Here is a 27,681-nt window from a genome sequence, read left to right on the forward strand (position 1 = left end):
TAAAATTCAGTATAAAATATACACGGAATCTATAAACACAATAAAGCTTACAAAAAAGGAAGTATGCTTTTTTCCCCACTGTGGTCCTCAATATTCAATTAAATGCACTTAAGTGTCTAAACTTATATAATAAAAAGTTAAGCCATCGATATGTAATAAAAAATAAAGGCAACTAACAAATATACTGTTAAAAAAAACAATTATTTCATCACGAGGACGCAACATTTCATCGTTTCATCTACCCCCCCCCCCCCCAATTTGTCGAGAGCGTGCACGTCACGTTAACGTTGTACGTGCTTTACGTTCCGCAGGCACGCGCAACGATAGCCGGAAGCATCGATGGGAGGAAAATAAATATCGATTAATTTCAGTGTAATTTTCGAGGGTAAACCTCTTACTTTTGGCCGTTTTAGAGAACGTAGGTTGGGACGTGTCGGGTTTTAAGGCCGGCAGCGTGCTGGAGGGGACGCTACAGAGCAGAGGAGCTGCTCCGTTTGGACCAAGTTGCTCGGCAGGGGTTTAGCTGACGTGTGGAGAAGTTGAGACATCCAGAGAGCAGATAAACAAACATAAACAAGCAGAGATCGGCCGAGTGCGCCTTCGAACCGAACCGGCAACCCGCAGAGATGTCAGGGAGAGCGAGTGTCCTGGTTTGATGCCGACGATGGTCCACAGGACACCGTGACTCGCACTGATTCGAGCTCCATGTTAACTGTCAACAGTGGAACACAAAGAATTTGGCAAACAGCACGAGGACATTAGCAGACTGATCCCGAGTCAGGTTAGACAACCAGCCACCACACCTGCACACACTCCAGTACAAGGACAACTCGTCATTTTAACTCTAACTGATACAAAGTGTCAGGTCAAAGAAACCTTTTCTGTTTAATGTCCGTATGTCACGTTCTGTTTATTTTCTTGCCCCGTGTTGGAGAAAGTAACTGATGTCTGTGCAAACAAAGTCAACACAATGTATGCATTTGTTGCTTCAGAATGTTTTAAGCCATTAAATATAATCCTTTCTAATTTTTTAAGTGTTTGTTTGCATTTTTCCCCCTCTGTCTTTCATTGATCTGTGGCCAGTGGTGTCAGAAGTGGGATTAACATGGCCCACCAGGCAACCCCGAGTTCCCAGAAGGCCCTGATGATGGAGCTGAAGTCTCTGCAGGAGCAGCCTGTGGAGGGCTTTCGCATCACTCTGGTGGACGAGTCTGACCTCTACAACTGGGAGGTGGCCATCTTTGGCCCCCCAAACACCCTGTACGAAGGCGGCTACTTTAAGGTGGGACTGTGCTCAAAGGGCAGCTAACGATGTCAGCTAATTGAGGGTTCTTTAGGAACACTCTTTAATCACACAAATACAACACACTGTAGTGTTGCAAATTGGACATGGAACCAGATAATGTTTGATTCCAAATACTCAAAGAGGGACTCTATTGTAATAACACACCGGGTTTTGTTGGATGAATTACATCACCACCTGAGGAACAGCTTAAAGAGCTCCAAAAACTACAGGAGGAACTAAAAACTGTGATTCCTTGATTGTGTTTGTTCCTTCAGCTAAATGTTCAGGTATTTACCAGACCTCAGAAGTAATTAACACATTGTCCACGTGTCCTGACATTTTGCAGCTGCTTTTTGTTAAAAGAAAAGAAAGACATACATAAAAATACTTCTAGAAAATGTTCTTGACTCTTCAGGTTGGTTATTAGGAAAAAAGAGCCTCATCTTTACAAAGTAGTGTATGTGGCTTAGGTGTCTTTTTTTGGGGGGCTTCACTGGTTTACTGATCTTGACTTCGCAGAAGTCACAGGTAACATACAAAGATGATGTGAACCATGCACATAACTAAATTGTATGGGGGGGTGGTACCAAATTCAGATCACTTTAGCTGCTAATGTCAGTGTAACCTGTCTTGATTGATGGGCTGTTTGGAAAATACCTAGGCTTTTGTTTTGCTCCACACAAATGGGAGTATTTTCCCCCTAGAATGCAATATGTTCAAGCAAGTTTTATGTTTTTTTTTTTTTATGTTGGTTTTTTTTATTTATTTTTTCATCAACAACATCATATAGATGTCTTGGTTGTTGTACTTCGCTATTTGGAAAATACGTCAGCCTTTGCTCTTTTGGGCAAATGAGATTTTTTTTCTAAATTACAATATTTTCAAGCAGTACTTCAGGTTTTTTTTTTTTTTTTGTTATTTTTTAACCAACAACAATATATATACAGTATTGTGCAAAAGTTTTAGGCATCCCAGAGTTTTAATAAAAGTAGCGTTTGATGCCCCACCTCCTTTTTTAGCATGTCAACACAAAATCCTAATAAACATGAATATCAGCTATATTTTTTATTCTATAAGTCAGCCACATGGGGTGTGCAGCCAGTACATTCTGAGTGCTGGTCTCAAGCCAGGATAAATGAGTAGGGTTATATCAGGAAGGGCGTCCAGTGTAAAACAAGCCTAAAAAGAAAAAAACCCCATGCAGAGTACAAATCGAATTTCCATACCGGATCAGTTGAAGCCCGAATTAACAGCAACTGCCACCGGTGCTGTTGCCCAACAGCCTGCCAGCGGAAATTAGGCTGCTGCTGGTCGAAGAAGACGGAAGAGGAAGAGAACCTGTCCACAGACAGTGGAAGAAGAGGAAAACTAAAAGGGTGGAAGTGAGAGTCTGGACTTTGGACGTTGGCAGTATAACCGGTAAAGAGAGAGAGCTGGCTGATATGATGAAGAGGAGAAAGGTAGACATATTGTGTGTGCAAGAGACCAAGTGGAAGGGAAGTATCCAGGAGCATAGGCGGTGGGTTCAGGTTGTTGTATCATGCTGTGGATAGGAAGATAAATGGTGTTGGGGTCATATTAAAGGAAGAGTATGTTAAGAGTGTGTTGGAGGTTAAGCAAGTGTCTGACAGGGTGATAAGTGTGAAGTTGGAAATTGAAGGGGTGATGATGAATATCAGCAGTGCATATGCCCCACAGGTAGGTTGTGAGATGAAGGAAAAGAAGATTTCTGGAGTGAGTTAGATGAGGTGGTGGAGAGTGTGCCCAAGCATGAAAGAGTGGTACTAGGAGTGGACTTCAATGGGCATGTTTGCATGCAACACATGTGATGAGGGAGTAATGGATAGATATGGTATCAGGGACAGGAAGGTGGAAGGGGAGATGGTAGTTGATTTTGTAAAAAGGATGGAAATGTCTGTGGTGAACATCTACTTTAAGAAAAGGGAGGACCAAAGTGTGACATAAGAGTAGAGGAAGGTGCGCACACGTGGACTACAGTCTTTGTAGGAGAGGCAAGCTAAAAGAAATTGGAGACTATAAGGTGGTGGCAGGAGAGAGCATAGCTAGACTGCATAGGATGGTGGTTTGTAGGATGACTTTAGAGGTGAAGAAGAGAGTGAGAGCTCAACAAAGGACCAGATAGTGGAAGCTGAAGGATTAAGACTGTTGTGTGAAATTCAGTGAGCAAGTGAGACAGGTACTGGATGGAGGGGAAACAGTTTTGGGCAACTCAAAAAGTACTGCAGATGTGGTAAGTGAGACCGCTAGGAAGGTACTGGGTGTGACATCTGGACAGTGGAAGGAAGACGAGACTTGGTGGTGGAACAATGATGCCAGAAAAGTATTAGGAGAAAGAGGTTGGTGAAAAAGAATTGGGATGCTCAGAGATATGAAGAAAGTTGACAGGAGTACAAGGAGATGTGGTGTAAGGCAACAAGAGAAGTGGCAAAAGCTAAGGGAAAGGCATATAGTGAGCTGTATAAGAAGTTAAATAGTAAGGAAGGAGAAAAGTACTTGTACCAATTGGCCAGACAAAGGGACAGAACTGGAAAGGATGTGGAGCAGGTCAGAGTGGTAAAAGATGCAGATGGAAACGTGCTGACAAGTGAGAAGAGTGTGTTGAGAAGGTGGTGGGAACTTTTTTTTGTTTGAGGAGCTGATAAATGAAGAAAATTAGAAAGAAAAGGCTGGATGATGTAGAGCAGGGGTGCTCAAGTTCGGTCCTCGAGAGCTACCTTCCTGATACTCTTAGTTGTCTCCCTGCTCCAACAGACCTGAATCCAATGAAAGACTCATTAGCAGGCTTTTAATGAGCCTTTCATTGGATTCAAGTGTGTTGGAGCAGGGAGACAACTATGAGTATCAGGAAGGTAGCTCTCGAGGACTGAACTTGAGCACCCCTGATGTAGAGAGAGTCAAGCAGGAAGTGCAAGAGATTAGAAAGGATGAAGTGAGGGCAGCTATGAAGAGGGTAAAGAGTGGAAAGGCAGTTGGTTCAGATGACATTCCAGTGGAGGCATGGAAATGTTTAGGCGAGATGGCAGTGGAGTTTCTAACCAGATTGTTTAATAAAATCTTGGATAGTGAGTGGATGCCTGAGTGAAGCATTCCTATTTTTAAGAACAAGGGCGATGTTCAGAGCTGCAGTAACTACGGAGGCATAAAGTTGATCAGCCACAGCATGAAGTTAATTCAATTAAATTAACTTTATACAACTTAATTCATTTTAATTCTACTACTCTTTCCCAAGTTATGGGAAAGAGTAGTAGAAGCTAGGTTTAGAAAACGGGTGAAGATCTGTGAGCAGCAATATGGTTTCATGCAGAGAAAGAGCACTACGATGCAATGTTTGCTCTGAGAATACTGTTGGAGAAGTATGGAGAAGGCCAGAATGAGTTACTTTGTGTATTTGTGTATTTAGAGAAAGCTTATGACAGGGTACCAAGAGAATAGTTGTGGTATTGTATGAGGAAGTCTGGAGTGGCAGAGAAGTATGTGAGGGTAGTGCAGGACATGTACAAAGATAGTGTGAAGTGGTGAGATGCACAGTAGGAATGACAAAGTGGAGGTGGGATTACACCAAGGATCAACTCTGAGTCCTTTCTTGTTTGCAGTGGTGATAAACAAGTTGACGGATGAGATCAGACAGTCGTCTCCATGGACGATGATGGTTGCAGATGACATTGTGATCTGTAGTGAGAGTAGAGAGCAGGTTGAGTCTAGCGTGGAAATGTGGAGATACGCTCTGGAGAGCATGGGAATGAAACAGTAGGAACAAAACTAAGTACATGCATGTGAATGAGAGGGAGCTCAGTGGAATAGTGCAGTTACAATGAGTAGAAGTGGTGAAAGTAGATGAGTTTAAATATTTGGGGTCAGTTGTCCAAAGTAATGGAGAGTGTGGTAGAAAGGTGAAGAAGAGAGTGCAAACAGGGTGGAGCAAGGTGGCAGGAGTGACTTGTGATCAAAGAATATCTGCAAGCGTGAAGGGGAAACTTTCCAAAAGACAGTAGTGAGACTAGCTATGTTGTACGGCTTAGAGACGGTGACACTAACAAAAAGACAGAAGGCAGAGCTGAAGATGTTGCAGTTCTCTTTGGGAGTGACGACAATGTACAGGATAAGGAATGAACATATCAGAGGGACAGCTCAGGTGGGGCAATTTGGAGACAAAGTCAGAGAGGTGAGATTGAGATGGTTTGGACATGTGCAGAGGAGGGACCTAGGGTATATAGGATGAAGGATGCTGAGGATGGAGCCACCAGGCAGGAGGAGAAGAGGGAGGCCAAAGAGGAGGTTTATGGATGTGCTGAGGGAGGACATGAAGGTGGTTGGTGTGACAGAGGAAGTTACAGAGGACAGAGTGAGATGGAAACAATTGATCTGCTGTGGCGACTCCTAATGGGAGTGGCTGAAAGAAGAAGATGATTTTATTCTATAATAATAATTTCTGACCAGTAGAATAATGCACACACAGTTGGAAATGATCATGCAATATAAAAATAATTGGAAAACACAATTGCTCATATGGAAAAATCCACATAAATAGAACTCAATTTTCATATTTGTTATAATTAAAGTTTAAATTCATCACACATTTAATTTATTTATGAATATTTATCATGTTTTCATCATTTGTAATGCTTCAGACTCATTAAATGTGCCACATTAAACATTTGCACAACACGCTGTGTGTGTGTGTGTGTGTGTGTGTGTGTGTGTGTGTGTGTGTGTGTGTGTGTGTGTGTGTGTGTGTGTGTGTGTGTGTGTGTGTGTGTGTGTGTGTGTGTACAGTGAGGAAAATAAGTATTTGAACACCCTGCGATTTTGCAAGTTCTTCCACTTAGAAATCATGGAGGGGTCTGAAATTTTCATCTTAGGTGCATGTCCATTGTGAGAGACATAATCTAAAAAAAAAAAAAATCCAGAAATCACAATGTATGATTTTTTAAAAATAATTTATTTGTATGTTACTGCTGCAAATATGTATTTCAACACCTGTGAAAATCAATGTTAATATTTGGTACAGTAGCCTTTGTTTGCAATTACAGAGGTCAAATGTTTCCTGTAGTTTTTCATCAGGTTTGCACACACTGTAGCAGGGATTTTGGTCCACTCCTCCATACAGATCTTCTCTAGATCGTTCAGGTTTAGAGTTTCAGCTCCCTCCAAAGATTTTCTATTGAGTTCAGGTCTGGAGACTGGCCAGGCCACTCCAGGACCTTGAAATGCTTCTTACGGAGCCCCTCCTTAGTTGCCCTGGCTGTGTGTTTGGGGTCATTGTCATGCTCGAAGACCCAGCCATAACCCATCTTCAATGCTCTTACTGAGGGAAGGAGGTTGTTTGCCAAAATTTCGCAATACGTGACCCCATCCATCCTCCCTTCAATACGGTGCAGTCATCCTGTCCCCTTTGCAGAAGAGCACCCCCAGAGTATGATGTTTCCACCCCCATGCTTCACGGTTGGGATGGTTTTCTTGGGCTTGTTCTCATCCTCTAAACATGGTAAGTGGAGTTGATTCCGAAAAGCTCTATTCTGGTCTCATCTGACCACATGACCTTCTCCCATGCCTCCTCTGGATCATCCAGATGGTCACTGGTGAACTTCAAATGGGCCTGGACATGTGCTGGCTTGAGCAGGGGGACCTCGCTGCCCTGCAGGATTTTAAACCATGACAGCATCATGTGTTACTAATGTAAGCTTTGTGACTGTGGTCCCAGCTCTCTTCAAGTCATTGACCAGGTCCTTCTGTGTAGTTCTGCGCTTTCTCTCAGAATCATCCTTACCCGACAAAGTGAGATCTTGCTTGGAATCCCAGACCGAGGGAGATTGACAGTCATCTTGTGTTTCTTCCACTTTCTAATAAATAATCATAACAGTTGTTGTCTTCTACCAAGCTGCTTGCCTGTTGTCCTGTAGTCCATCCCAGCCTTGTGCAGGTCTACAGTTTTGTCCCTGGTGTCCTTAGACAGGTCTTTGGTCTGGGCTATGGTGGACAGGTTGGAGTGTGATTGATTGAGTGTGTGAACAGGTGTCTTTTATACAGGTAACAAGTTCAAACAGGTGCAATTAATACAGGTAAAGAGTGCAGAATAAGAGGGCTTCTTAAAGAAAAATGAACAGGTCTGTGAGAGACAGAATTCTTGCTGGTTGGTAGGTGTTCAAATACTTATTTGCAGTAGTAACATACAAATAAATTAGGGGTGGTCAAGTTCGGTCCTCGAGAGCCACCTTCCTGACACTCTTAGTTGTCTCCCTGCTCCAACACACCTGAATCCAATGAAAGACTCGTTAGCAGACTTTTAATGAGCCTTTTGTGTCATTTTTAAACAAATATTTCTCCGCTGAATTACAAATTTGGGCTTACAGATTTACTTTACTGCATTCACACGGGTCTTATGTAATACATATCAGCTATTTCTTTCTGAGATCTGACCACATTTATTTCAATGCAGGTCTCCTTTAAGGACCTGTGGCCCACTCTTGGGCCGACTGTGCTGGAAATTATTAATCTTTCTTTAACTTCTGGATCTGTTCCTAAATGTTTCAAATCTGCAGTGATTAAACCATTACTTAAGAAACCTAATCTTGACCCCAGTGTATTGGCAAACTATTGGCCGATATCAAATCTATCATTTTTCTCTAAAATTCTGGAAAAAGTGGTGTCACGGCAGCTCGTAGACTATCTTACTGAGAATAATCTCTTTGAGCCACTGCAGTCTGCTTTTAGAAAATGTCATTCCACAGAGACGGCTCTCACTAAAGTGGTGAATGATCTTCTGCTTACAATGGATTCGGACACCACTACGGTTCTGTTGCTGTTAGATCTCAGTGCTGCATTTGATACAGTGGATCATCATATTCTGCTTGATAGGCTGGAAAATCATTTTGGGATTACTGGGAGTGCCCTTGCATGGCTGATGTCATACTTGACCAGTCGTTCTCACTGTGTTTTGTACAGTAACACTACCTCTAACCTTAGTGACATGAAATTTGGGGTTCCACAGGGGTCTGTCTTAGGCCCCCTGCTTTTCTCCCTTTATATAGCACCCCTTGGGCACATATTACGGCGTTTTGGGATTACCTTTCACTGCTATGCAGATGATACTCAGTTGTACATGCCAATAACTACTGGTAATCTTGTTCACATAAAATCCTTAGAAGATTGCCTTGCAGCAGTGAGAAGTTGGATGTCTAGAAACTTCCTACTTTTAAACTCTGATAAGACTGAAATGATGGTTCTTGGTCCAGTGAGACATCGGCATCAATTTGACCAGTTAACGCTCAGCCTCGGCTCGTGTGTCATACATCACACTGACAAAGTGAGGAACCTTGGGGTAATTTTTGATCCTTCGTTGTCCTTTGGCCTCCACATTAGAAATATTACTACAACCCCTGGCAATAATTATGGAATCACCGGCCTCGGAGGATGTTCATTCAGTTGTTTAATTTTGTAGAAAAAAAGCAGATCACAGACATGACACAAAACTGAAGTCATTTCAAATGGCAACTTTCTGGCTTTAAGAAACACTATAAGAAATCAAGAAAAAAAATTGTGGCAGTCAGTAACGGTTACTTTTTTAGACCAAGCAGAGGGAAAAAAATATGGACTCACTCAATTCTGAGGAATAAATTATGGAATCACCTCTGTAAATTTTCATCCCCAACACTAACACCTGCATCAAATCAGATCTGCTCGCTAGTCTGCATCTAAAAAGGAGTGACCACACCTTGGAGAGCTGTTGCACCAAGTGGACTGACATGAATCATGGCTCCAACACAAGAGAGATCAGTTGAAACAAAGGAGAGGATTATCAAACTCTTAAAAGAGGGTAAATCATCATGCAATGTTGCAAAAGATGTTGGTTGTTCACAGTTAGCTGTGTCTAAACTCTGGACCAAATACAAACAACATGGGAAGGTTGCTAAAGGCAAACATACTGGTAGACCAAGGAAGACATCAAAGCGTCAAGACAGAAAACTTGAAGCAATATGTCTCAAAAATTGAAAATGCACAACAAAACAAATGAGGAACGAATGGGAGGAAACTGGAGTCAACGTCTGTGACCGAACTGTAAGAAACCGCCTAAAGGAAATGGGATTTACATACAGAAAAGCTAAACGAAAGCCATCATTAACACCTAAACAGAAAAAAACAAGGTTACAATGGGCTAAGGAAATGCAATCATGGACTGTGGATGACAGGATCAAAGTCATATTCAGTGATGAATCTCGAATCTGCATTGGGCAAGGTGATGATGCTGGAACTTTTGTTTGGTGCCGTTCCAATGAGATTTATAAAGATGACTGCCTGAAGAGAACATGTAAATTTCCACAGTCATTGATGATATGGGGCTGCATGTCAGATAAAGGCACTGGGGAGATGGCTGTCATTACATCATCAATAAATGCACAAGTTTACTTTGATATTTTGGACACTTTTCTTATCCCATCAATTGAAAGGATGTTTGGGGATGATGAAATCATTGCCATAGAGCAAAAACTGTGAAAACATTCCTTGCAAAAAGACAGATAGGGTCAATGTCATGGCCTGCAAATAGTCTGGATCTTAATCCAATTGAAAATCTTTGGTGGAAGTTGAAGAAAATGGTCCATGACAAGGCTCCAAGCTGCAAAGCTGATCTGGCAACAGCAATCAGAGAAAGTTGGAGCCAGATTGATGAAGAGTACTGTTTGTCACTCATTAAGTCCATGCCTCAGAGACTGCAAGCTGTTATAAAAGCCAGAGGTGGTGCAACAAAATACTAGTAATGTGTTGGAGCGTTCTTTTGTTTTTCATGATTCCATAATTTTTTCCTCAGAATTGAGTGATTCCATATTTTCCCCCTCTGCTTGGTCTAAAAAAGTAACCGTTACTGACTGCCACAATTTTTTTTTTCCTGATTTCTTATAGTGTTTCTTAAAGCCAGAAAGTTGCCATTTGAAATGACTTTAGTTTTGTGTCATGTCTGTGATCTGCTTTTTTTCTACAAAATTAAACAATTGAATGAACATCCTCCGAGGCCAGTGATTCCATAATTTTTGCCAGGGGTTGTAGGACTGCTTTCTTCCACCTGCGAAATATAGCGAAGATTCGTCCCATCCTGTCTATGGCTGATGCTGAGACCCAGATCCATGCATTTATCTCCTCTAGATTGGACTACTGCAGTGTTCTATTTTCTGGTTTACCGCAGTCTAGCATTAGGGGTCTCCAATTGGTTCAAAATGCTGCAGCCAGACTTTTGACATGAAGCAGAAAGTTCGACCACATTACACCCATTTTGGCATCCCTTCACTGGCTTCCTGTCCCAGTGAGATCAGATTTTAAGGTTCTGCTACTAACCTGTAAAATTATTCATGGACTGGCGGCACCCTCCTACCTAGCTGACCCAATTAAACCTTACGTACCGGCCTGGGCTTTACGTTCTCAGGGTGCAGGACTACTTTGTGTCCCTAAGGTGAATAAGAAGTCTGCGGGTCACAGAGCTTTCTCTTATCATGCCCCTGTTCTGTGGAATGATCTCCCTGCGTCAATAAAACAGTCAGATTCTGTGGAGACTTTCAAGTCCAGACTTAAGACACACTTATTTTCCCTGTCATATGGCTAGCATACTGGTACAGTTTTGTTTTACGCTTTTTACTCTTTTAATTCATTTATTAGTAATTGGAGCAGGCCGCGGCCTCAACTTTACCTAAATTCTGGGTCTTTTAGTGAAGTTTAGGGCTAGTGGCCGGCGATCACCTTAGTATTTCTCTGTTTTTCTTGTTGTTTAATGCGGACAAATTATACAGTATTTCTTGTCTTTCTGATGCCTGATTCTGTTTTTTCTCTCTGTTTAAGGTGCAGCTCCATCCAGAGATGGGAGTTGTGTTCGTGTTGGCGATCCTTCTGTCCTGTGCGCCAATAGCATTTCTTGTATATTCGTCCGTGAATTGTTCTGTAATTTTTGTTTTGTAGCATGGCCCAAGCAGAGGGTCACCCCTTTGAGTCTGGTCTGCTTGAGGTTTCTTCCTCAGAGGGAGTTTTTCCTTACCACTGTTGCTCTGGGGGTTGGTAAGGTTAGACCTTACCTGTGTGAAGCGCTTTGAGGCAACTCTGTTGTGATTTGGCGCTATATAAATGAAAATAAATTGAAAATTGAAATTGAGAACTTGCAAAATCACAGGGTGTTCAAATACTTATTTTCCTCACTGTGTGTGTGTGTGTATATATATATATATATATATATATATAATGTGTATGTATATACTTCACATGATTTAGCTTTGAATCCGTGTAAGTGGCTTTGCAGTATCGTGAAGGAGTAAGAGAGAATGACATGATGAGACTCGTAGTCTTGCTCCCCCCGCCCCTCCTTCTCCTCCTTAGTTATCAAGTGAAACTTGTTCTAGAAAATAGTGTGCAGTAACAGGTTGTATTCATGTTGGGGCAATACCGATAAAGGTGCAGGCAGGATTCCTCAAATAACAATCAGCATTCACTGTCAGAGTTAACTGATACATTTAACTGAATTTTGTTGAAATAGCAGATTTTGTGGAAATGTAACAAAATGCTGGATTCAAATAAATTTTGAACCCTTTTTTAATGCTATGTATGTACATGTGATGAGCTTTGCCTGATGTGATGTATTACAGTGGAGAGCTTACTGCATATATGTACATTACCCATATTTGTCAGTATCAGAATATATGATACGCGTTGTGATAGGAAATCGCACAACTCTCGTGGTGGATATCATCGCCAGGGATAGTTCTGACTCTGAATCTGTTCATTGCTTGTATGGACAGGGTAAGGTTGTGGAAACTCGCTACGTAGGTGTCTTTGTCAGTGAGAAGTTCACCGACCTTGACTTTGTGAATGATGTTGGGATCTTTAGGATCTGTAGGACTGCTTTTTTGCATTTATGCAATATCTCTAAAATTAGAAAGGTCTTGTCTCAGAGTGATGCTGAAAAACTAATTCATGCATTTATTTCCTCTAGGCTGGACTATTGTAATTCATTATTATCAGGTTGTCCTAAAAGTTCCCTAAAAAGCCTTCAGTTAATTCAAAATGCTGCAGCTAGAGTACTGACGGGGACTGGAAGGAGAGAGCATATCTCACCCATATTGGCCTCTCTTCATTGGCTTCCTGTTAATTCTAGAATAGAATTTAAAATTCTTCTTCTTACTTATAAGGTTTTGAATAATCAGGTCCCATCTTATCTTAGGGACCTCGTAGTACCATATCACCCCAATAGAGCGCTTCGCTCTCAGACTGCAGGCTTACTTGTAGTTCCTAGGGTTTGTAAGAGTAGAATGGGAGGCAGAGCCTTCAGCTTTCAGGCTCCTCTCCTGTGGAACCAGCTCCCAATTCAGATCAGGGAGACAGACACCCTCTCTACTTTTAAGATTAGGCTTAAAACTTTCCTTTTTGCTAAAGCTTATAGTTAGGGCTGGATCAGGTGACCCTGAACCATCCCTTAGTTATGCTGCTATAGACGTAGACTGCTGGGGGGTTCCCATGATGCACCGTTTCTTTCTCTTTTTGCTCTGTATGCACCACTCTGCATTTAATCATTAGTGATCGATCTCTGCTCCCCTCCACAGCATGTCTTTTTCCTGGTTCTCTCCCTCAGCCCCAACCAGTCCCAGCAGAAGACTGCCCCTCCCTGAGCCTGGTTCTGCTGGAGGTTTCTTCCTGTTAAAAGGGAGTTTTTCCTTCCCACTGTAGCCAAGTGCTTGCTCACAGGGGGTCGTTTTGACCGTTGGGGTTTTACATAATTATTGTATGGCCTTGCCTTACAATGTAGAGCGCCTTGGGGCAACTGTTTGTTGTGATTTGGCGCTATATAAAAAAATTGATTGATTGATTGATCTTTGTGGATGAAAATGGATGTCCTGATTGCAGCACTTGAGAAGCTGAGTGAGGAATTGGACTGTCTGTATTTCTGATTATCCTGGATCAAGACTGTGACTGTGTCTCAATTCGTTATCTGCACCCTTCTAAGGGCTGTGTCCCATGGAACTCTTCAGGTTTCAGCACTTCAGACACAGTGAAGGCCCAGAAAAAAAAACTGTTCTGAAATGAGACTGTCAGGCCCATCGAGCATGTTGCTGTCAAGTGGCGACCTTGACAGCTGCACGTGCCAAGCTAGCATAGTGGGCGTAACGTGTAGTTTTGTCTTTTTTTTTTTTTAAGTACTTATTGACACATTATATTACTTATTTACAACGGTACATAAAATCCCACCTCCCACATTTCTCCATGTAATGTGGAGTTGCGTCAGGAAGGGCATCCGGCGTAAAACCTGTGCCAATTCAACATGCAGATTAGGGTGTCCCAAAAAATGGCAACTTTAAAAAATTTCGAGTCTCACCCACCAAAAAGTTTCCATTTGGTGAGTCATTCTCACATGTAAAATTGTTTGCCAATCAGAAATTATTTAGAGGTGGCTCAAGGTCACCAAACATTGAAAATCTAACCGTGACAATCGACATCAGTGCAATAATTGGAATGTCATATCTTTGCCACTTTTAGAATATTAGATCACTACTTTTCAGGTGTGTACAGTTTATTTTGGTAATTTAGAAATAATAGCAGCAGATTGTGTGCTAGATGTTTACTGCGTTGACTATACAGGTCCAAACTTGGCTCCAAACCCAGTTTGTGCAGAAGCTGGGCTTCATAGTCAGCTGCTGGTTAAAGGTATGTAATATGTTACTGTGATGCTTTCATATGGAATATATCAATGTTTCTAGTGTTTTGAGCGCCTTGGGGCAACTGTTTGTTGTGATTTGGCGCTATATAAGAAAAAAGTTGATTTATTGATTGATGACATGGGTTGCCTAGTCATGACACTTACAACATAAACTGCTGATGATTGCAGCCTTAAAAGATTGCAGCCACTAAAATGGGACACAGCCTAAGATCCAGGATTCAGAGTGACTTCCTGGACTCGGCAATCAGAAATGTATCTGTTCAGAGTGAAAGTGTTGAATTTGCTGAGAGATTCATGCAGATATCAGTAGCAACATTCTTGTGTCACGGTGCTTGATCTTTGGAAGTATGGGAAGAGCTGATGGAGTCATAATGCCACTGGACTGGGTTGTCTGCCGTGCTTTTCAGAAAACTGAAGATGAAATGTTTAGGGTCCTCATGTTTTCTGTGTTGCTGTATGATTGTGAGACCTGGATGCCAACCGGTGACCAAGGTGACAACTGGACATCTTTGGTACGAGGTCACTGTAGAGAATACTTGAATGCTGCTGGAATGACTTTGTGTCAAACAAATACACTCACTTCTCTTCAACCGCTTATCCAAGATTGAGTCATGGTGGCTTGAGACTATCCCAGGAGTCACAGGACATGAGGTGGGGTACATCCTGGAAAGGACACCAGTCTGTTTCAGGGCCACATATAGACAAACAAACACATTCACACCCGCACGCACACCTACAGACAATTTAAAGTTTTCAGTCCACCTAACCTGCATGTCTTTGGATGTGGGAGGAAGCCGGAGTACCTGGAGGGAACCCACACAAACACGTGGAGAACACGCAAACTCTACACAGAAAGGCCACGAGTGGGAATTGATCCCATGACCTTCTCGCTGGGAGGCAACAGTGCTAACCACTAAGCCACGTGTTGCCAAACAAACAGTTACTCAGTAATACTCAGATGAGGGCTGTGCTACTTAAATTGTGAGGGAACATCAGATGTGACACTATGGCCATATGATGCACTACTCTGAACATGATCTATTTAGCACAGTTTTGAGGACTAACTAGAAAAGGCCAAGGAGATGGATGTGTCACCTGGCTGCGACAGACACATGGTAGCTTTCAGGAGGTGGGGATGTATTGGTTATCTTCCTGGGTTTTTGTTAACCAGGATTCAGGGTGGGTCCATAGTTAAGCCGATGCATTAATGCATGAAACCAGCACATGCTCACTGAGCTGACCTGGCTCTGCTACAAAGTAAAATCTCATTTGTTGTGCTCAACTTTTGTATATAATGTGTCATTTAATGGTCGACCTGCTCCATCTGTACCAATACCTACAGTTTTATAGCATATAGATTATGTCGCCATGTTGTGTATGTGTTGCTTAACATCCATGCCAGTGTGAAGGACATATGGAAGTATGTGAGCAGTGACTGTTACATCATTTGAAGTGCACATATGTATTTACATATGTAAATGGAGCATTAATGAGTCTTAACACTGGAGTGTATTGGCTTTCTTTCTTTCTGCTGCTGAACTCTGTCATATCTGTCTTGCATGCTTTATTCACCGTGTACTCTCACAAGAACTTTTGGTACTTCTCACTTATTTGTCATTTATGTCACAAGAAGACAAAATAACACAGTTATCATCCATTCTATTAATGTGGATGATGACACTGAACATTGTGATCCAGTTGTATGGTGATATGTAGTAGATGTTCCAAAGCTGCAGCAGTGGAGCAGTCAGCTGTGGAGTTGTGATAGTCCTATCAGAGTGGAAGCAGTTCAGGCAGTGCTGGGTTAGTGAACATCAGACCGCCCTTCCTTCCCCTGACTGCTGTCTCTCTAAAAATGTTTGAATTTGTATGACCAGAAGCACTTTAAGTTTATCCTCTTGCTTCAAGTGTTTCTTTGCAGTGGATTAAATTCACTCTGTGTCTACGGTATCTGTTAACATTGTTTTCAAGTGAAAAGAGCCAGTTTGTCTTTGGGGAACGTTAATACAGTAAAACTCATCTAAATCGTCATCATATAAACCGGATATTCACACTCAGTGGACAAAAGCAAAAGTCCCAATGCATTTGTATGGTTTTCCATGTAATAAACACCGTATATAACAGATTTTGTATAACGGATTTTCACTTATGTCAGACAAAACGTCCTGTCCGATCGCAATGCATTTTCATTAAAAACCCCTTGCATGTACTGGACAGAGCAGTCTGTACGTGCCCAATAACAGAGGTACAAAATGAAGTTCAGTGTTGACACTTGCAGATTTTAAGAAAATGGGTATCTTATTTCCTTGATTAAAAGCAGAGCATTAATTTTTTCCAAACCGTGCTCAGACCTGGTACCTAAAAGAGGCAGAATGTAGTTCAAGGCCGGCGATTATTAACAAAATGCTGCATGCCACTGGCACTGTATTACGGTGTTAAGTTTCACACATATCCCGGGGTGTGACAAACCAAAGCACTTTAGATCAGAGCCCTCAGGTGCGTGACTGTGAACTTGTGCACCTGCTAAATGACCGAGACCGCAAAGGGCTGTGATCCGGTTTCACTTCTTCCTTTCCTGTCATATTTTAATAATTTTTGCAGTGTGCTCGCCAATTACATTTTGATCATGGATCAGATACGTGGTCAGTCCAGAAATGTGACCAACTTTACAACATGGAGTCAGAAAAAGACACTCAAATGACCTGTATTTGATAGAGGGAAATTGTACCTACCTTATCGTTGGTTTGGAGGTTGATGATTGTATAAAGAAGTGGAGCTTGTTGAGGGACAAAGTAATCCAGAAACAGCTGCTGTTCCTGTGGTAAATTGCATAAAGACACGATGAAGAACTTTAAAAGGGTCACGTGCACGTCAACGTCATTGCATGTCAACAAGGTTACAGAGTAGCAGAAGTATAAATCAGGCTTTAGAGTTGTAAGGTACCACTCCCCAGCGGACTTGGACAAAAGAGTGACTCGACCAAATGTAATCTTTTTAATGCACATAATGTCCGACGCTTATTTAAGGCAGGTGTTAATTTTTTTTCAGATGAATTTTTGACCCTGTCATTAAATGAGTCAGGTCTCTAGTCAAGGTCAGGGGTTTAATTAAGGAAATAAGCCTAATTGGTGCTGTTTCCACACAGATCGTTCGGCACCTCCTGAATGTAACTAATCTGTTACATACATATAGCGGATTTTGTCCATTTTATACATAATGGATTTTGATTATAGCGGACAAAATTCACTTGTCCACCTGAATCCATTATATGTGAGTTTTACTGTAGTAAACTTGGTGGTGGAGGCCAGGATGTCAGCCAAGGGATGGGCTACAAATGGCAGCTTTTACACAACTTATGCACCAACAACCCCTCCCCCCAAATTGTTTGTTGTGCAGTACTTTCCACTTCAATCCATCGATACATCTGCTTCTGTGGACACTGCCCCATAATTCAGGAATTGCTGTTTGTATGCTTAAATTGGGATTCTGCATTCCTATTTGCTCCAGTTAAACATTTTTCCTGAAATTGTGACCCTGTTTTTGTTTTCGTCCCCATGAAATCATCCATGAATGTATCTCAAGAAACCCTTTAGACTTGGCCTTAAATTACTCTGCAACTCCAAAGTGCCTTTTGATCCAGGTAAACAGCTCCCCCCAATAACTAGAAATTCCTATTTTGATCTCTGACCCCAGTCAGGTCCCTTTGCTAGAAAAATTGGTTGGTTTAATTCATTTTTTCTTTACTATTTATTACTCAGATTGTGTTTTATGTGGAAATGTACAGTGCCTTGCAAAAGTATTCAGCCCCTTGGTATTTCACACATTTTAATTTGTTTATGGCATTTCACATACAAAAAGTAAATCAGGCTTCTCAATATAAAAAATTCTAAAATTATCTTCCTTAGACCCAAACTGAAAGTAAATCTCTAAAACTTGATATAAATTAATTAAAAATATAAAAGCCAAGATGATGGGTTGCATACGTAATGATCCCCTTTGGTATAATAATGGTAAATAATCAGTTTAATTGCCAGTTTTCTTCAGACAAGTCAGGGGATGGATACATGAACATTTCCAAGTCACTGAATATGTCTTGAACTTTATTTACATCAATTATGAAGCAATAAAAACTGTCTGGCGTACGTAACAGTGTGGCTGATGTAACGTGAATTTCTCCTCTGAGATCAATAAAGTTTATCTATCTATCTATCTATTTTGCAAGGCACTGTAAATACCCTTTTCCCCCCTGCTTTTTCATTTCATACATTTCAAGACTTGTTCCTAAAACATTATTTGACCTCTTACTGGGAGCTCTCTGCCATCATAACACTCACTGACTGAAAGGGCTTTAGAAAATATGCTGTTTATTTTCCCTTTTTTTTTTTTATCCCAGGCTCACATCAAGTTTCCTGTGGATTACCCATACTCCCCACCTACCTTTCGCTTTCTCACCAAGATGTGGCACCCTAACATTTATGAGGTGACTCTTTTTTGCATTTGTTAAATGAAGCCACTCTGATGCTAATTGGTCAACACATTATTTACATTTGAATGATTACATTTTTGTTTTATGTTATCTCCGAGTAAATATGATTTCTGTTTTATTTGTTAAAAGATGTAGTTCCTTTTGAGTTTTCACCCTCAGATTGCGTGCTGGGATATATCTCATCACTGTATTTTAACCCAAGTGGGTCAAAATCCTAAATTATTTCTGTAAAAGGTAAACATTGATCACATTGGCAATATAAAATTATAAACTCTATATTTGATTAATGAGGAAGAAAATTATAGTGGTGCCAAATAGTCTTTTTTATGGCTTTGACAAAATTTGGATGCATTATGATAATATTTACTGGTAGCTCAACAGCATCAAGGTTTTGTAATTTTTGGAAAAAATTTAAGACTTTGGAACAATGAAGACTAGCAGCTGCTAGCAGTTACTTCAGAACTTAGTGATTTTTGAACAAAAACAGATTAACACAAAAAATGACTGAAAATGTCACAATGCACTGCAGCTTCAGGAATAGCTTCAATTGTCCTCTTGTGGCTGTTCAGCTCACGCAGTAGCTGCAAATCATTTTGTGGAGCAGATGACGCACACATGCATGTGAACCAAGCCTTGAGGTACACCTTTATCATAAATGTGTTTAAATGGCCAAGAAATGAGAGTTCACATGCAGTCAGTTGGAACAGGGAATGAAAGCTGTATATATCTTCAGACTGCATATGAGCTTTTCCATCATTTAGCTTGATGAAATGCCTCAGGAGCCTGAATGTGTACATCACTATTGCAATCAGCTCCTAGAAACAATAGTGACAAGTGCAGCAGCTCACGATAATCATCTCTGGGATGAACCGCTGTTAGTTGTTGCCGAATGAAGTGAATGATATCACCCTTAACTGGATTAACAGCTGACGCTATGAACTCTACATCTAGTCCGATTTCACAGCCAGACTGGTCAATTGAGCCCCAATTATATTACATCATCATAACACTTCAGTTCAACGAGCTACCAGTAAATATCCATACATCTGAATGAAACTTGTACCAGTTAGTATGCTTCATAAAAGGAAAAAATTAGGGGGTGGGACTTGGAAAAAGTTGAAGGTGTTTTTTTGTTTTTGTTTTTTTTGGCCATAATATTGAGTGGCACCCTAATATACAGGATACACAAAGTGCCTTCATCAACTACACCCTGGCAAATGTTAACTGTGCTGATTGTGGTGTGTTTGTTCATGCACTTGCGCATGTGAAAGTGTTACTGTTGATCCACTTTGCTTTATATGCATGTTAATCACCACAGGGCCATGTGCCAAGTCAGGGTGTATAAAAGATCTTGAGCTGCAATAATGGTCTTTCTTTTCAGAATGGAGATGTGTGCATTTCCATTCTACACCCACCTGTTGATGACCCTCAGAGCGGGGAGCTGCCCTCTGAAAGATGGAACCCCACCCAGAACGTCAGGTAATCTCTGCTACACAGTAGCTGCATTTGATTCAGATTGAGAATCTGAATGAAAATGTCTCAAACTCTCCAATCAGAATGAAAGAGGCAGATTTACGTATATGTATGAAGTGCAATATTTTTGCAGATATCTTTGCAGGAGGATAAAAGTCCAAGTCTTTAGGGTCTTGTTGCTTCCGGTCTTACTGCCTGGTTGTGAGACTTGGGTGCTCACCGCTGACCTAAGGTGACAACTGGATGTCTTTGGTACTAGATTCCTTTACAGGATCCTTGGGTATCACTGGATTGACTTTGTTTCAAATGAGTAGTTACTTAGGGAGATTATGATGAGTATCACTTGCATTTTCAGGGTGTGTGCGCTTTGACATATTGGCCATGCCGCGCATTTCTCAGTGCATGATCTAGTACAAACGTATGTGTCTGACTGTTGAGGACCGCAGCGGCTGGAGAAGGGGCGGAGACACCCAAGCTTCACCTGGCTTGCAAAAGTATTCAGCCCCTTGATTTTAATTTGTTTCTGCCATTTCACATACAAAAAGTAAATCGGGCTTCTCAGTATAAAAATTTCTAAAATGATCTTCCATAGACCCAAACTGAAAGCAAATGTCTACAACTTGATATAAATTAATTAAAAATATAATAGCAAAGATGAAGGGTTGCATAAGTAATGGGCCCCTTTGGTGTAATACCTGTAAATAATCAGTTTTATTGCCAGTTTTCTTCATACAAGTCAGGGGATGGATACATGAACATTTCCAAGTCACTGAATAACTCTTGAACTTTATTTACATCAATCATGAAAACAGTATGGCACTCCATGGTAAATCTGTGTGGAGTAGACAGTTCTCAAAAACTGAGTGACTGTGCAAGAAGGTGCGAGGAGTGAGGAAAGTCACCAAGACAACCCAGAAGAAGCTATAGGCTTCTCTGGCTGTGATTGGAGAAATTGTGCATCATGCATGTTTTGCATTTTGTATCCCCAGTTACACAGCTTCATGATGAAGTGTTATAGAGGATTTCCTTTCACCAAAACATCAAATCGAGGCTTGCATCTCAGATGTACCTTCTGGCAAATGTTAATTTCTGGTAGCTCAGATGGGCTCCTGTTCAAAACTGGCATGAGTTTATCCGGCCTTTCCCAATTTATGCTGATGCATGCACTCACTGGCACTGCAGAGGAACTGCTCTGTTCTGAACTTGGCCAAGTATAAAAGCTGCTTTAATCTTCTATTTCACAGAACTTTATATTTCCACAGCCAGTCTCCATCAGTCTTCTTATCCCCCCCACCACCACCAATCATTTTCCCACATGTGGGCTAAATGTGTTTGGTGGGGGCAATGTGCACCAGAGCTGAGCAGTTTTGGGGTTCAGTGTGTTATTTAAGGATGCTTCCATACTTTGCCACAATCAGGGATTGAATCCATGTATTAGCGGTTATTAGGTCTTTATTAGTATGTTTGTCTGACACTTGTTTGAGTTTCACCAGTATTACTTTTCATGTCAAGTCTAATGTTTCATCTTCTCAAGCTGAAATGAATTTGAAAGCCATTAGGCTCTCATTGGTGAAGGAAGTGTTATGTGTCGGACGCAGCTCGGAGAACCGACCAGCGTTTAAAGGACCCAGTATGAAATAAGCAGAGCACGGTACAAAGGCTAACTGAATTTAATACATAACAGTGATACAAAAAATACAAAAGAAAGTGCGGTCTGGCGTGGTGCGCTCCCAGCAGCACTAACGGTCCGGAGCCAGAAGCTGTTCGGACCCAAGGACCCCGCCGACACCCCCCAGGTGGCCGCAACAAACCGAGTCTGTGAAAGAAGGAACCATTATGTGAGTCCACACTCTACACACAGAGAGAACACTTAAAGGTGTACAAACAGCAAACACTTCCTGGCTTGATTACTAATCAGCTTCCCAACCTGCAGGCATGGAACATCCAGTTCACAAAACTCCTCTGCAGTGGAAGCCGATACATGACTAACATACAGCTCAATATAAAAAGGTGTGAGGGACACCACATTTACTGACTGTATAAACGTTAGTCACAAAATCTAACGTACCTCAGGAAGTGTGCTGACGAGCGTGAGACCTCACCCCCTCCTCTTTCACAGACCGTGCATCAAACCCTGGACGTTCTCTGCATCCACTGATGATGAGATGGCTCCCGAGACGACGATCTCACCCGTCTGGTCACAAGGTCGAGTCTCTGGCAAATACACACTGCATACTCCAGTCTTAAATGCCACCATGTTCCAATCCATATAGATGCACCTCAGCTGTGAGTCCTGACGAGCCGCAGGTGATCAGGGTGAGGTCCTGATAACCTCAGCAACACAGCCACTCAGTCCCAAATGCAAGCCACCTGGAAGGAAAAACAAAAGACAGAAACAAAAAGGCAGCCAGGCCCCCCAGCCATACAACAGTACCCCACCCTCACGGGAAGCCTCCCGGCGACCACACAAACCTGGCCCAGGAGAAACACCCCCCTCCAGGGACCATGGCTGGAAACCGCATCTGCATTCGTCTTCCAACAGAATGGTTGATGTCCTCTCCTCTGGCTGCATCCTTGCCTTTGTTTCAGTCAGTCACTTAGCACAGGTGTGGCCAGGAGTTCTTAAACCTGTGCGGTCAGCCTTTATCCAACCATGTGCGGTCATTAGTCATAAAACAAAAAAAAACAAACAGACAACCAAACCACCCCCCCCCCCTCCCCAGGGGACCGTCCTATCAAACCCCGGGATGAGGAGAAAAGAAAAACCCCAAACTTAAGCCTACAAATAAAAGCGCTAAAACACCCCCCCCCCCCCCCCCCAAACGACATGTAGGGACCAACACCCCCCAGAGGACTTCCCGCCAGCTCCAGGAGTAATAACCACAGCTGAGGTCCCTCTGGGATCCAACGTCACCCACGGGGACTCCCAGCGCCTCCCAGAGGACCACTCGTCAACCCCAGGAGACGCCTCCCCTCACGACCAACGGACCCAGCCCCGGCCGTCTATGGCTAGATGGACCCACAGCCCTTCCCCCCCCAGAGGACACCACAGTCAAACCCTGAGGGCGGAAACTGGGGGGAAAACAACCCCCCCCCCCAGGTGCAGAGGTCACCTGGGAAACGCCCAGCATAACCACACTGCACCACTCCAGCAACGCCGACACTACGGCTCACACGGCTGGAGCCAGAGGAGAAGAGAGGGAACAAAAAGAAAATACCCCAAACCCCCCCCTCCCCTCCCGGGTGCAGAGGTTACCTGGGAAACGCCCAGCACAACCTAACTGCACCACTCCAGCAACGCCGACACTACGGCTCACACGGCTGGAGTCAGAGGAGAAGAGAGGGCATAACAAAAAACAAAACAAAAAAAAGAAAGAAAAAACAACAACCCAAATACCCCCCCCATGACCCCCCAGGGGACCGTCCCATCAAACCCTGGGAGGTGAAACTGAAAAAAAATAAAATAAAAAGAAAGACTAACAGACTGACATAAGGTTGCTCGGGTCCTTTTTTTTTTGGCAGAACTGCAGGGTCACGACCCCAGACATTAAATAGTGAAAAACAAAAAATAAAATCCCACACAAAAACCAACTCAAAAAACACCCACACAAAATGAACTAACACAAAACAAATAAGTGATGTATACCGTTAAGCTCAAACAAATCGAACACACCTGTTCTAACTTAAGAGCTTAACGGTAATGTGACTAAGTCACCAAAAGAGGGAGCCAAAGTGCTAAAAATGAAAAAAAACCCTTTGGTGACAGAAAACAAACGAGCTGCATCTCCGTGCGCAGCTGTGTGCAACACACAACCAAAATGTGCTCAACTAAATAACGCCGGAGCTGATACAACAGACGCAGTAGTTATCTTTATCCGGGGAAACGGGGCTACGACTGTAACACAGGAAGCTCAGCGACCCGTGCCACAGAGCTCCGCCGTGCGCGTGCACCCATTACAGACACACTCTTGCAGCTCCCGTTTAAACCTCTTATCCGGTCGGAGCGTGACGCGAAGCCGTCGCCAGTCACACTCCACCACGACCCACGGATAAGGCACAAACACAGGAACACGGCTGCAAGAGAGCACAAATCAGTATTCAGCAATGGGTCTCAAACACGCACCATCCGGGCGGAGAGCACCCGCAACTGATCCGGATAACTACTGAACGTCTGCTGCCGCCTTCCCGGCGCGTTACCGTCTCTGCTACCGCTGGGTCCGTGATGTTTGGCCAGAGACTACTGTTATGTGTCGGACGCAGCTCGGAGAACCGACCAGCGTTTAAAGGACCCAGTATGAAATAAGCAGAGCACGGTACAAAGGCTAACTGAATTTAATACATAACAGTGATACAAAAAATACAAAAGAAAGTGCGGTCTGGCGTGGTGCGCTCCCAGCAGCGCTAACGGTCCGGAGCCAGAAGCTGTTCGGACCCAAGGACCCCGCCGACACCCCCCAGGTGGCCGCAACAAACCGAGTCTGTGAAAGAAGGAACCATTATGTGAGTCCACACTCTACACACAGAGAGAACACTTAAAGGTGTACAAACAGCAAACACTTCCTGGCTTGATTACTAATCAGCTTCCCAACCTGCAGGCATGGAACATCCAGTTCACAAAACTCCACTGCAGTGGAAGCCGATACATGACTAACATACAGCTCAATATAAAAAGGTGTGAGGGACACCACATTTACTGACTGTATAAACGTTAGTCACAAAATCAAACGTACCTCAGGAAGTGTGCTGACGAGCGTGAGACCTCACCCCCTCCTCTTTCACAGACCGTGCATCAAACCCTGGACGTTCTCTGCATCCACTGATGATGAGATGGCTCCCGAGACGACGATCTCACCCGTCTGGTCACAAGGTCGAGTCTCTGGCAAATACACACTGCATACTCCAGTCTTAAATGCCACCATGTTCCAATCCATATAGATGCACCTCAGCTGTGAGTCCTGACGAGCCGCAGGTGATCAGGGTGAGGTCCTGATAACCTCAGCAACACAGCCACTCAGTCCCAAATGCAAGCCACCTGGAAGGAAAAACAAAAGACAGAAACAAAAAGGCAGCCAGGCCCCCCAGCCATACAACAGGAAGGACCACATGGGCTAACGCCAACTGTGATAGGATGTTCTTTTTCTAATTCTGTGCTAATGTTATTCACGTTAACTAGAACAGGAGAATGTAGTTATCATACAGAATGCTGTGAAGAGCATAGATTTACTGGGCATAAGGCCTGTCAGTAAAATACCCTTATCAGAATAAAGGATTGTTGCAGTCCTTATTGAATGTACTGTCTCTACTTTAAAAACTATCCAAATGTTCTGGTTTTTATAGAGGGGTAACACCTGACAGGTTGCTCGTTTGGTGCCATGCCATCATACAAGCAAAGCTGAGACGTACCAACTTCACCCTTCAGAAACATTAGTTTATGTCAGTGTTTATGTGACATCACAAGAACAACAGGATACGGCAGAGTAGCGTTCAGAGTTTCTTCTAAGCTCTGCCTTCCAGCAGAATGCATTTTGTTCTCTGGGACATCAGGCAAAGTGCTGAGCTTGTGTTTGAAAAACTGAATGAATTGAACGTACCATGTAGGGGGAAAAAGTAGTGAGGTAGCGCTTCAGTTTTGACTGCTGTTGTGGGTGCACGCTACTCATCATCAGATATATAGCTCTTTCCTGTATTTACAGAGTTCTTATCTGCTTTTGGAGTCAGAATGTTACCATTTTTTTCTGTTTGTTTCTTTCTTGCCAGGACCATCTTGCTCAGTGTAATCTCACTGCTTAATGAGCCCAACACCTTCTCACCTGCTAATGTGGACGCCTCTGTCATGTTTCGCAAATGGAGGGACAGCAAAGGCAAAGACAAGGAGTATGCAGAGATTATCAGGTAGTAACCAATGAGATTATATTTTCTGTAAATCGTACACACAGTACAATGAGACAGAACACTGCGTTTGTCTTTTCTGCTGTAAAAACCCTGAGTGTATGTGTGTGTATCATAAAAATTGGGGATGAAGGTGGACCTCTTGAGGAGAATACACTTTTAATGCTAATTCAGTTGCTTGAAGAGTTTCTTGCTTGTGTCAAAGAACTGTGACTGCTGCAATGCCAGCATCCGACCTCATGCACTGACGACTCTTATTTGGTCACAGGAAACAGGTGCTGTCGACGGCAGCGGAGGCAGAGCGTGATGGCGTCAAGGTCCCGACAACGTTGGCGGAATACTGCGTCCAGACCAGGGTTCCCTCCCAGGACAGCAGCTCAGACCTCCTGTATGATGACCTCTATGATGATGACATGGAGGAAGAGGACGAGGAAGAAGATGAGAGCGAGATGGAGTCTGTAGGTGAAGCTGGGGGGTCCTGCAGCATGGAAGACGGTGGGACATCCACCAGATGTTACGACAACCAGGATGACTCTGGCAACGAGGAGTCATGATGATCTGATTGACAAATCCTCGCTGCCACCCCTTCCCCGCGCCCCTTCTTTTATTTGTCTTTGTACAATTTTGAAAACGTGTGTGTGAGCATATACAGTGGGGTCCAAAAGTCTACTGCCAAAAACTTTCATTGTTTGTTAAAAACATAACAATAGTACAAAATTTTTGATCAAATCCTTGTTGGTACTGTTGTCACTTAAAGTCAGAATTTCTCAAGGTGTAGTGTTTCTACCATTTGCCTTAATTACAACGTACACGCTTGGATGATTTCTAAACATTTGAGTATTTCAATTGCAACTGAAAGTAATTAGTGATATTTTTTTCCAGACTACGTCATATAGTTTTGATGTCTAAATGGTACTATATTTGGTCTCCGATGGAACAATCCAGTACACAAAGTAGAGAAAATAATTTATGCTTTTACTTGCAGCTAATCTACAGATGCGTGGCATGTTAAAGAAAAAACTGAGTGTTTTAGTGAGGTGTTGTGTCACCATGTGGCTCCAGAACAGCTTTAATTTTTTAGAATGCTGATGGAGGGATGGAACACAGTTAGCTGTTCCCACATTTGGTGTTTTGACGATAATGGTTGCCAGACACGTTGGTCCAAAATGTCACACAGTTGTTCGGCTGGGTTGAGTTCTTGTGGCTTTGTTTATACATATCACAGAGTATGATTAGATGTTCAGTGCTGAATTACGAGCTCGCGTCGTCGTCTTGTATTGCACATTGGCTGAATGAATGAGCGACACGAGCAGTGTACACTCCTGAGTTAGCAGGCTAGCTAATTATCTTGACATTTATATTATAAATGTCAAGATATAAATTTTATATCCACTAAAAATGTAACAGGTTAAAAACAGGTCTATAAATATTTGAACATTTGGCAGAGATGTCATATTAACTACGTATCTACCACACCATAGGCAATTTGAAGCAAATGATAAATGAATCTGATTGGGTTCAACAATTTTTATTTTTAGTCCCTGTTCTTATTGGGACAAATGAATTATCAGTTTCTATACATAGTTGCAAATTCATTATAGTTGCCTGAAGTCTGGAACCCATAGACATCTGCCGACACTGGGACTTTTTTTTTAGATGTGTCTTCACTTCCTCTTTGTTTTTGAGGCATTTTGGTTTCAGAAGGTGGAAATGAACTTGACCACTGGGAGACCATTCCATATCTTTTGGTGCTTTCTCATTTATGTTTGGGATCATTGACCATCGGCACTGATGATGTGTTTTGAAGAATGTGACCGTATGCAAGCAGGTCATTTAGTCCCAAAG

The 27,681-nt window shown here is 42.5% G+C and overlaps 1 protein-coding gene across 2 annotated transcripts; it reads left to right on the forward strand.

The window, feature by feature from the left end:
• Nucleotides 1-303: 303 nt before the first annotated feature.
• Nucleotides 304-27,681, forward strand: ube2r2 (ubiquitin-conjugating enzyme E2R 2). 2 transcript variants are annotated; one of them, XM_034167106.1, is made up of 6 exons: nt 304-781; nt 1,084-1,282; nt 18,382-18,468; nt 19,856-19,953; nt 25,705-25,839; nt 26,105-27,681. In XM_034167106.1, the coding sequence occupies exons 2-6, from the start codon at nt 1,106-1,108 to the stop codon at nt 26,388-26,390; spliced, it is 783 nt and encodes a 260-aa protein (XP_034022997.1). In that variant the 5' UTR covers nt 304-781; nt 1,084-1,105; the 3' UTR covers nt 26,391-27,681. The 2 variants fall into 2 exon arrangements, with proteins under 2 accessions (XP_034022997.1, XP_034022998.1); XM_034167107.1 differs by having other exon boundaries at nt 1,093-1,282.

The sequence above is a fragment of the Thalassophryne amazonica genome, chromosome 3, assembly GCF_902500255.1.
Source record: "Thalassophryne amazonica chromosome 3, fThaAma1.1, whole genome shotgun sequence".
In the NCBI taxonomy this organism is placed as follows: domain Eukaryota; kingdom Metazoa; phylum Chordata; class Actinopteri; order Batrachoidiformes; family Batrachoididae; genus Thalassophryne; species Thalassophryne amazonica.

Coding starts and splice junctions, on each gene's coding strand:
- ube2r2 (XM_034167106.1), top strand. CDS start 1,106: ATGGCCCACCAGGCAACCCCGAGTTCCCAGAAGGCCCTGATGATGGAG. Junction 18,469..19,855: donor GGCACCCTAACATTTATGAG/GTGACTCTTTTT, acceptor CTTTCTTTTCAG/AATGGAGATGTGTGCATTTC. Junction 25,840..26,104: donor GAGTATGCAGAGATTATCAG/GTAGTAACCAAT, acceptor ATTTGGTCACAG/GAAACAGGTGCTGTCGACGG.